Source organism: Geotrypetes seraphini, chromosome 1 (assembly GCF_902459505.1).
Source record: "Geotrypetes seraphini chromosome 1, aGeoSer1.1, whole genome shotgun sequence".
In the NCBI taxonomy this organism is placed as follows: Eukaryota; Metazoa; Chordata; class Amphibia; order Gymnophiona; family Dermophiidae; genus Geotrypetes; species Geotrypetes seraphini.
Genome location: NC_047084.1, coordinates 394,357,662 through 394,369,058, shown reverse-complemented (window position 1 = coordinate 394,369,058; position 11,397 = coordinate 394,357,662). Strand labels below are relative to the sequence as shown.

General features: G+C 45.6%; 1 protein-coding gene across 7 annotated transcripts in view; it reads right to left on the bottom strand.

The window, feature by feature from the left end:
• Window positions 1–366: 366 nt before the first annotated feature.
• The window catches only part of LOC117347156 (stimulated by retinoic acid gene 6 protein-like), a 422,585-nt gene continuing 411,554 nt past the window's right edge, over window positions 367–11,397 (bottom strand). For all 7 annotated transcript variants that reach the window (XM_033917677.1, XM_033917659.1, XM_033917649.1 and 4 more), the window contains one exon: window positions 367–2,532. In XM_033917677.1, coding sequence (XP_033773568.1) covers window positions 2,351–2,532 — 182 coding nt within the window. In that variant the 3' untranslated portion in view covers window positions 367–2,350. The remainder of the gene's footprint in view (window positions 2,533–11,397) is intronic.

The following is an 11,397-nucleotide window of genomic DNA, read 5'->3' as shown; positions in this document are numbered from 1 at the left end:
TTACCGACATGCATCACTTTATACTTATCCACGTTGAATCTCATCTGCCATGTTGTTGCCCATTCCTCGAGCCTGATTATGTCACGTTGTAGATCTTCGCAATCCCCTGTGTCTTCACTACTCTGAATAACTTCGTATTGTCCGCAAATTTAATCACCTCACTCGTCATACCAATGTCCAGGTCGTTTATAAAGATATTGAAGAGCACGGGTCCAAACATGGGAGCTTGCTGGTGTGTGAGGAGTTGGATTCCTGCAGCTGAACCTATCCTGAGGCTGGATGTGTACTGAAATTGCAGTCTTAAACTAGGCAGTGAAGACGCTGCGATATTGTCAACGTTTAAATGACCTCACACCAACAACCCAATTGTTGTATATAATATATGTTTAATAGTAATAAACAAAAGTCAGCTTACATGAAAAATATATCAAAGTAGGATATAATAACAGCAGTTAGGCCAACGGAAGAATAGCACAGAGGGCCGGCCATCTATTGATATTAGTCCATCCTAAAGCTTAAGTCAGCACCTATGCTACTTTTATACCCAAGCTTAGTAGCCTGGGGTTAAGAGTACTGTATTGCTACTAATTACATACTTAGTTTCTATTGGATTGTCACACTTGTCATTTTTAATGATTGAATGGTATACATAATGGCAGTTGAGTCATAATGAAGCTTGGTGCCACTTGATGTCAAATATGACTTCTCTATTTTCCCTGACAATGCATTCTTAATATTAAGGTCAATGATCCCTGAGAGTGAGCCCCCTCCCTCCTAAGCTTGATTGTAGATTGTCAGCAGTTTCCACCTGTAGTTAATGTTGACCATGTCGTCCTGACATGGAGTTATGTGGTTTCTCTGGTGACCCAAGCATTTCTTGGAAAGTCTCAGAATAGAATATCCAACACTTGTCACAATCAGCAGATAATTGCTAGCTTCTAGGGCAAAGATGAAATTCTCTCAAAAACATGTTATTTGTGCTGACAGGGAAAGATATGCATTTGCACTGTTCATAAATCTTGTATAAGTTTAATTCAGTAGCACAATGTCTCTCTTGAATGTCTCTCCTGAGGGTTTCATGAAGGTCTTCTCCCCTCAGCAGTGGAGACCCTAAGTGGTTGAATGCAGAGTGCTGGTAACTACAATAAATAAGAGGATTGTACTTGAAACATCTTAGGCTCTAAACCTAAATCACTCGGCAACAAAATTACCCCACTACATTCAAATAGAATGCTTTTGTAAAAAAAATTTTAAAAAGAGCCCTGTTTTAAATTTCTGGAACAATATCTCAAATTCAAATAGCTTAACAAATCATTCCAAAGTGATAGGGTTGTGACTGCAACCGAATAGATTGGAAAGAAGGAATCATTGAAAACTTTTGTAAAAGCCTACTGAATTATATAGCATGATAAAAAGCAAAGCTGTCCAGTGTATGCCACAAACAATCAAGTTCTTCTTTGACAAACGTAACATGGTCAAAATTTTGTGATCCTATAATAAGTTTAATGGCAGTTTGTTAAATATTGTATGCCCCTGGATGCTATATATTGTGCCCAAACTTGCATACCCAAATTTATGTGCATGCCCAAGATGGCATGCTCATATTAATTGCTTAATGAACTCAATTACATCAATTATTGGGTATTAACCAATTATTGATGTTACTTGGTACTCAATATTTGTAGCTGCATGCTATTCTATAAGGCAGTGCTCCTAACTCCCATAGGGCTTGATCCTATATATGGCACCTAAAAAATTGGTGCCAACTAGAATGGCACATAGTGTAAATCTGCAAGGTGTGTATACTTTGTATAGAATTGTGCTTAGTACATGTGTCAATGCATAACTTATATGAAAGCATTGAGGCCTGATTTTAGATGGCCTAAATGCCTGCATCTAAGCTGTGCTCACATTGGACATATACTATAGCAATGCGCCTCACTTTTAGGAATGCCCCCAATCTGCCCTGGCCACACCTACAACTTTAGAATTTGAGGGACAGTGCATATCTCAAAAGAGTGCATGGCCATGGGCATATCGGAGGTGTTCCAAAAATTTGCACACATTTAGTTATAGAATACTTGCTCAGTGCATCTAACTTGGACACCAGCATTTACACCAGGTTTCAGCAGGCATAAGTTTGGCACCCTAAGTTAGGCACAAGAGCTGCACTTAAATACTATTCTATAAAGGCACGTGCCCTTACAGACTAGCAAGTAACATCAATTTTTCCAATGCCTAATTCTGAGTGCCATTAATAATCTGACCCAAGATGTCTTGGCAAGGTGAGGAGCTATGTAAAAATTAGATTTTTATTTCCTTCAGCATCACAGTTACATATTATCCCATCTTATTTCAAAAGGCTCTTCTGTTGGTTTTGGACTTCTGAGGTCAATACAGATGCCTGAATTGTTCTGCTCTGCATGCTGATGTCGAACTTCTTAGGTTTTCTGAGAGTAATGAGTATGGGGTTATTCAAGAGAGTGTATAGCAGTTGCCACCTTATCCCAGCCTTATTTGAGACTTGAGGAACTGCAATAACAAAAGTTGAAAAAAAAAAACAACAACAGTTTTAGAGACTTGAGTTTCCAAAGTGTTTTCAGTTACATATATCAAATTTGAGGATTTTTATAGACTGGTTATTCTAAAACCTCAAGTAGAGTAGAGCGAAGTGGAGGAATAGCCTAATAATTAGGGCAGTGGGTTGAGAACCTGAGGAACTTGGTTCAGTTCCCACTGCTGCTCCCTGTGGCTCTGGGCAGCAGGTACAAAACATAGGGCCCTTTTTACAAAGCCAGAATAGCAATACTGCCATGGTAAATGCACCAAAACCTATTCAATTCCTATGGGTTTTGGAACATTTACTGTGGCTTTGTAAAAAGGGCTCTTAGACTGTAAGCCAGCTAGGGACAGAGAAGGTGCAAATAATGTATGTAATCTACATTTGTTGTACCACAGAATGGTGATATATCAAATCCATGACCCTATCCAATTCCTACTGATTGCTATGGTTTAAAAAACACTATTTACTAATATTGAAAATGTCTGCAGCAGCAATAGCCTAATTGTTAAAGCAGTAGGCAGGAAAAGAGGAGAGAAAAGCAGAACAGAGAACAGGAGAGGGGAAGAAGGAGCAACAGAAGGCAGGAGAGAGCAAGGGGCATCGGCAAGAGGTAGCTCCACCTACCCCTGACATGATCCATCGGAGCTCCTTTTTAAAAGGGGAGGGGCCAACAGCAGAGCAGAGAACAGGAAAGGGTAAAAAGGAGCAACAGAAGGCAGGAGAGAGCAAGAGGCATCGGTGAGAGGTAGCTCCGCCCACCCCTGACATCATCCACCGGAGCTCTTTCTTAAAAGGGGAGGAGCCAATGGAGCTCAGTTAAACATGCTTGGGCAGGCAAGCAGGAAGCAAGAAAAGAGAAGGAGAGAAAAGCAGAGCAGAAAACAGGAGAGGGGAAGAAGGAGCAACAGAACGCAGAAGAGAGCACGGGGCATCGGTGAGAAGTAGCTCCGCCCACCTCCTGACATAATCCACCGGAGCTCCTCCTTAAAAGGGGAAGGGCTAATGGTGCTCAGCCGTTCAGTGCGCATTGAAGGCGAGCGTTAATGGCGCTTGCCTTAGCGAGAGCGCCTTTGCGAAAGGGCCTTGAGAAGGGACGAGCCACCGCTACAGGAGAGCAGAAGGAGACCACAGCAGGCACAGAGAAGACACAAACAAGTAGACAGCAGGTACAGAGGACACAGCAGGCGCAGAGGACAGCCACAGCAGGCACAGAGGACACACAGCCAGGCAGACACAGCAGGCGCAGAGGACACACAACCAGGTAGACACAGCAGGCACAGAAGACACACAACCAGGCAGACACAGAGGACACAGCAGGCACAGAGGACAAGCCACAGAAGACATCCATAGCAGACCGGCAAGCGGGCAGAAATGGAAGCAGCAGACAGAAGCAGGATGTTGAGCTACCCAGTTTTCTGCACCGTCTGCCATATGTATGACTACCTCTCCTCTGGGAGGCGGTCTTACGTATGCTGTTGACGAGGAGAACTGGAGATCCTGAAGAAACAAGTCAGACTCCTAGAAGGCAGAATACTGGAACTGGAGGCACTTCAAGCAGTGGAGGAGGAAGACAGAGATGCAGAGAACATGAAGACCACCATCGAGGAAGAAGTCCGAAAGCTGGAGAATTTCATAGAGGAGGCATACAGGGAGGCCATGGAAAGTCACTAGCAACAGTGGAACTGCCGAGATACACCTACAGAGAGTGTGGACCACCCGACGGACAACCACCAGGAAGAAATTGGTGACACAGCAGCGAGATCTGGAAACAGCAGAGGGAACCCACAAGAAGATGAGTCCAGTGCAAGCCAACGCCAGGATGAGAGAAAATGGATGGGAACGAAGGACACGGACCTACAGCTGGAGAGATGGACATAAACCAGGGACACGGACCTGCATCTAGAGAATCAAGAGAAGATAGAGAGGACAGCAATCGTCATGGGGGACTCCATCATCAGAAAAGTCGACAGCCACATAGCGGGAGGAAGACGATCGGCTGGTGACCTGCCTACCGGGAGCTGAGGTAGAAGACAGTGAGCCACATCGACAGGATCATCGACAGTGTGAAAGATATGGTGATGGTGATCCATGTGGGGACGAACAAAGTGGGCAACAGGAACTACAACAGGAAAGTACTGAAGGACTAGTTCCGGATGCTAGGAAGGAAGCTGAAGGCCAGAATGCAGAGGATAGCATTCTCAGAGATCCTATCAGTACCCAGGGCCGACGAGAAGAGGCAGATGGAGCTGCAAGCAGTCAACACGTGGATGCGGCGCTGGTGTGAGTAAGAAGGATTCCACTTTGTGCGCAACTGGATGACGTTCTGGGGGAAGAGCAAGCTATTCAGGAAGGACAGACTCCATCTCAGCAGAGATGGAATAAGGCTACTTAAAACCAACATCAAGAGAGAAGTTGAGAAGTTTTTAAACTAGGAAGAAGGGGAAAGCCGACAGTCGACCGAGAGAGAGAGTCGATGGTTCGGGAACCCCCCGGAGGATACCGTGCAGGAAGATAGAGGGGAAGACTCACCGGATCACAGGCAAGACAGATTGAAAGGGACACAAAGGGAAGGTAATGCAAGAAAGGAACATGCTGCAAACTCAAGTGTATGTACACAAACGCAAGGAGCCTAAGGAATAAGATGGATGAAATAGAAGCTATGGCACAAAAAGATAACGTGGACATCATCGGCATCACGGAAACATGGTGGACTGAGGAAAATGTCTGGGACACTGTGCTACCAGGATACAAACTATACCGCAGAGACAGAGTGGCTCAAAAAGGTGGGGGCATTGCCATATAGGTCAAAGAGGAAGTTTAATCTACTGAAGAGAACACGCCACAACAGACGGATAAGTTAGAGTCTCTATGGGTCAAAATTCTGGGAACAAATGGAATGGAAACGAAGATCAGCATCTACTACCAACCCCCAGGGCAGTCTGAAGAAACTGATGGAGAAATGCTGGACGAGATTAAACGCAACTGCAAGGGAGGCAACGCAGTTATCAGGGGTGACTTCAACTATTGTGACAAACCCAGCACCAACACTAGTTCGGTCCCTAATAGGATCGGGTGCAGAAGAGCTGATCAGATTGATTCTGGTGCTCAACTTGAGGCTGACCTCCCTTGCCCCTATAATCAAAGCAGTAGTGATCTGGAGCAGAGGCAGGCAGACTGTCAACAGCAGCCTCCGGGCTTTAGGGCAGCTAGAGAAGCCACAAGGAATATAGCTGCATTAGATAAACCCAGGCAGAGAAAAGCTGCTTTAGAGCCAAAGCCCATCCCCCGCTACAGGCTGAAGGGGATTGGCTCTGAGCTGTTTAAAAGCAGGCTGAGACAAGCAGCAGGGGGAGGAGCGAGTGACCAGGGCGAGTCATTCCCACAGCCCAAGGCAGGTGAGGAGCTGTGGAGCAGAGCAGGAGAGACAACCGTGCCAGATTGGCCCATGCAGGATTTGGAAGAAATCCTTCCCACTTCAAACTTCCAGATTCCAGATCGTGTGGAAAGCATGGAGGTACAAGTAGCTGGCCCTATGCTAGAGAGCCAGACAGAATGTATGGACACTGAATGAAGGAAGTGAGTAACTGGGAAACCATTAGTGGTTTGTGTTTTTTTTTTCCTTTTGCCTATGTTTTCCTTCTGTGCAAACCAAACCTGAAGAATGTGAGATATGTTTGGGCTTTATGAGTATTTTTGGGTTAAGAATAATACTTACCTGAAGCCTAAACTATTGGATTGATTTAAAGTCAAGTTTGGGAACAAGAAGCTCAAGTTAGAACATTTAAGTTTGTGGTTTTATACTTTGGAAATCCTGCTGTGGCTCCCGTTCCTGAGAAGCTATTAGCTTATCTCTCTCAGCTGGTTTGTTTTGCCTTCACGAGGGAGCTGAGGAAAAAGCTGAACTGTTTGCAAGACTGTGCTGTGGCTATACTGCCTAAGGAGGTATTTCAATATGATTTATGGCAAGGGTTTATTCCAAACTTCATATAGCTACTGAAATCTGCTGTTGCAGGTCTCTAATATTAGTGCTGAGAGAAAGTTTGAATTATGTGTGAACACCAGTGTAAGGCAAGCCTGAGTCAGAGCACATGATCTCAGGAATAACCAACTACAGGAGATTGCTGTTTTGGTTAAAGCTTTATTTTTACAATTGACTTTATTTTTGAATGAAATGCAAAAGTGATTTTTGTTTTATGTTGCATCTTTTTGACCACTGGGTCAGAATAAACATCATATTCTTTCTTAAGAACTTGGTTTGACATGTGATATTTTGAAACCCTTTGCTTGCCTTGTCTCTCCCAAGCCTAGGCAGTTGCCTAGTGCTACCTGAAAAGTCCTGAAGGTACCCCTGGTTAGAGGGGACACGCCAGAATCCCGGTGTTTGTCACACGACAGCCCTGCGCTGCGGAGGGTTTGTGACAGATTTGGTATCAGGAGTGCGGATCTGGTACCTCTTCAGGTGAAGATTTGGGTGTGCAAAGGTGGAAATTTTTTTTTTTCTCCTACTACTGTTTGGTTTCATGTTGTGAACTGCTGGAGTGGATTGCCAGTGCATCTTACCGGTGCTGGTGGAAACATTGTTTGGGTTCATCGGAACCGGGATTACAAATTCTGCTGAATGGAAGCGGCTTAAACATAGCAGTGCTGTGCAAGGATATCGGTTCCAGTGTCCTGAGTTAGGCGGCTGCAGGAGGTGCGGATAGCAGACCAGGAGACGAGGCCATCGTCCGGAGCTGGCGAGGAGCCAAAAGGGGGACCAGGAGGTCTCTGAAGAAGGGTGGTGCACCCTGTAATGAGCACGCAGGCGATGATTCATCAGTGCCTCTGGTAAGCATATTTGACAGAGGGTCTGGTGAAGACAGTTCTGGGGGGAAAGAAACTGAGTGGTATCGCACTTGGATTGTGTGTTTGTGATTTCCCTACAGAGCCAACATGGAGCCGGCGGCATTAGCAGTGGTGGCAGGAGAACGACAGCGGCAGAATGAGGACTTAAAGAAAGTTCTTGAGACTAGTCACGGACTATGGCAGGCAAGCCAGGAGGCTAGTGAACGTCATCAAAGTGACTTTATGAGAGTTATGGAGCAGCAATCTCAATTGATGGTGCAACTATTGAAGCCTACGTCTGGTGGACAGATACCTATGCCGGTACTGGGAACTGGTGGTACTCTACCTACGGTAGGACAAAACTCTTTAAATTTATTGAATCTGAGTAAAATAACACCACAGGATGCTCCAGATGACTTTTTAAATTATTTTGAGAGAGTTGCTGCTGCAGCAGGTTGGCCTCCAGAACAGTGGGCGGTTCGCCTTCTGCCATGTTTGGCTGGCGAGACCTTTACGGCCTTCCAGACCATTGCTGCAGATCAGGCCAATAATTATCCAGCTGTGAAAGCGCATATCCTGGATTTTCTGGGATATACAAGAGAGTTTTACAGACAAACCTTTCGTGCGCTCCAGTTAAAAGTAAAAGAAAGACCTAAGGTGCTGTTACAACGCCTAACGAAAGCTGCAGAGAGGTGGTTACAGCCTTTCTTGGCAGACCCCCGAGCTATGTTTGCTGAGTTAGTCAGGGAACAATTCCTGGAAGCTCTGCCCCAGAACATAAAGGGGTGGATCCAGAAACAGGGATGCCAGGATCTGACACAGACCCTCTCTGTGGCAGAGGCTTATTTGGATGTCCAGGGGCTTCCCGAGAAACCAGGCCCAAGTTATAGACCCCAGACACAGTTCCAGAGGGACACTACACTTCAGGCTCCTACTAATACTAACATGCCACCCAGGAACCCTCAGAATTGTGCAAAGAAACCCTTTAACCCAGCTCCCATCTATTGTTTTAGGTGTGGGGGAAAAGGTCACCGACAGGGGGATTGTGGTGAAAGAAAAGGTTTTACGGTAGCCTGTGACCTAGAAAAGGGTAAGATTACACCAGGGGGGAGATATCTGGTGGTGGTATCAATAGGAGGCAAAGACATGGAGGCCTTACTTGATACAGGGGCGGACCAGTCAATGTTAGCCCACCGGTGCTGGAACACAGTATTTCCTAAGGAAAAGGGGCATGACTTTATTGGTAAAGTAAGAATCAAGTGTGTTCATGGGGATAGTAAACAATACCCGTTGAGGCCTACCACAGTTAAGTATAAGGATAGAGTGTATCAAACTTCCTTTGCATTAGTGCCAGAGGCACCTTATGATGTTATACTGGGGAAAGATTGGAAAGGGTTCCCTGTAGCATTGAAGGAAAAACAGTGTTTAGTTAACACAAGATCACAGGGACCCTCTAATCCTGAACCTGAAGGGGGGTTAGGCAGGATATTTCCCTTTACGGGAGAAGCCTTTCAGGAATATAAACAAAGGCAGGAGCGTAGGACCCGGGCCCAGAACAAGAGACAACAGCAAGGGAGAAGTAGAGCCATGAATCGGGCAGTTGAAACTAGAGAAGTCCCATGGCTCCCCAAGGAAGTTATGGATGCCTTCCCTACATTTCGGGAGGAGCAAAAGACCGATCCGACCCTGAAAGAGGAATGGCAGAGAGTAGGAAAGGAGCGTATAGAGGGTAAACGCTGGGTCGTGAAACAGGGCTTGTTGTATAGAGAAGGCCCGGGTGACCTAGAAGGGGAAATGGAACAACAGTTATTGATTCCCCAAGGGTTTAGAAAACTGATACTCAGGATAGCCTATGATCACCCTTTATCTGGTCACAAAGGAGCAGAAGCCACAGTTAAACAGATAGAAAAACGGTTTTTCTGGCCTGGATTAAGGCAGGCTGTGATAAATTTTTGTCAGGCCTGTTCCACGTGCCAAAAACTGTCTTTGGCGAAACCGGCCAGGGCACCCCTCATTCCGGTACCAGTAGTAGAGGAACCATTAAGGCGTTTGGCCATGGATATTGTGGGACCCTTAGAGAAAACACCTAGGGGAAATAATTTCATTTTGGTAGTTATGGACGTAGCCACACGGTTCCCTTGGGCTTTTCCATTAAAGAAGGCCACATCTACTACCATTATGAAAGAACTGTTAGGATTGTTCTGCATGGTAGGGTTTCCCCGGGAGATCCTTACGGACCAGGGTAGTAATTTTTTATCTAGCGAAATGAGGATGTTTTATGAGGGATTTGGCATCCGTCATATTAAAACGTCTGCCTACCACCCTCAAGCTAACGGTATGGTTGAACGTTTTAATCAGACAATTAAGCAAATGCTGAAAAAGGGCATAGAAGGAGACTCTAAGAACTGGGATATGTTTATTCCTTTTGCGCTCTTTGCGGCGCGTAAAAAGGTGCAGGATTCTTTGGGACTTAGTCCTTACGAACTACTGTTTGGGAGACCGCCTAGGGGGGTGCTGGACATGTTGAAAGAGAAGTGGGTTTTTCCCGAGGAATCGGGGAGTAACATAATCACATATTTAGCTCAGCTTAAGGATAGGTTGCGGAGATCCCTTGAATTCGGAAAAGAAAACTTGGAGTGGAGTCAGAAACAGCAAAAGACTTATTATGACAGAAGGGCAAAGGAACGTGAATTACAGATAGGTGGTCAAGTCCTTATATTAGTACCCACAGACCCCACAAATTCTTGGCACAATGGAAGGGCCCGGCCACCATTGTGGAAAGGATAGGTGAGGTGGACTATCGTGTCAAGGATGACAAGGGGAGACTGCAGACCTATCATGTCAACCTATTGAAACCATGGAAAGATCAGGAGGTATTGGCTTTGGTAGCACAACAAGGGCAGGAAGATGACATAGGGCCTCAGGTTACGGACTTCAAGGCTGAGGGGGAAGTTAATGTAGGAACTGCCCTCACACAGATACAAGTCCATCAAGTGAAGGAAGTAGTCCAACAGTTTAGAGATGTGTTCTCTTCTGTTCCAGGGAAAACGGGTGTAGTATCCCATGATATTATAACAGTACCAGGGAAGGTGGTACGGGTACGCCCTTATAGACTGTCAGAGGAAAAGAAAGCTCTGGTGGAGGAGTTAGTACAAGAGATGCTAACTTTAGGGGTTATAGAAGCCTCGCAAAGCCCATGGTGTAGCCCTATTGTTATTGTACCTAAAGCTGACGGGACACCACGTTTTTGTATTGACTTTCGCCAGGTAAACGAGGTGTCTCAGTTTGATGCATTTCCAATGCCAAGGGTAGATGAATTACTGGATAGATTAGGATCAGCCCAGTTTTTGACTACCATTGACCTTACAAAAGGCTACTGGCAGATATCGCTTACCGAATCGGCTAAGCCTAAAACAGCATTCAGCACGCCACGGGGCCTATTCCAATTTAAGCGCATGCCATTTGGCCTTCATGGGGCGGCGGCTTTTTGCCAGCGCCTAGTCCGCGAGGTGCTACGGGATCACCATGAGTATGCGGACGCTTACATTGACGACATAGTGATCCATTCGGGTACATGGGAACAGCATTTGCAACACCTTAAGGCTGTCCTGGAAGCTCTGAGGGGGGCCGGTCTCACAATAAATTCAAAAAAGTGTTTCATAGGTCAACAAGAAGTAAAATACTTGGGATATATTGTGGGAAAGGGACAGATAAAACCTATAGTGGATAAGGTGCAATGCATTCGGGAATACCCGGCTCCTAACAACAAAAAACAACTCAGGGCTTTCTTAGGACTGGTAGGATACTACAGGAGGTTTATTCCTCACTTTTCGTCCCAGGCAGGACCCTTGACTGACATGTTGAAGAAAGGGAACCCAGAGACACTGTGTTGGGACAATATGAGTAGGCAGGCTTTTCAAAGATTGAGGGCTAGTTTGTGTGAAAGGCCCGTGCTCAAAGCCATTGATTTTGACCAACCATTGATTTTACAAACTGATGCCTCAGGCACA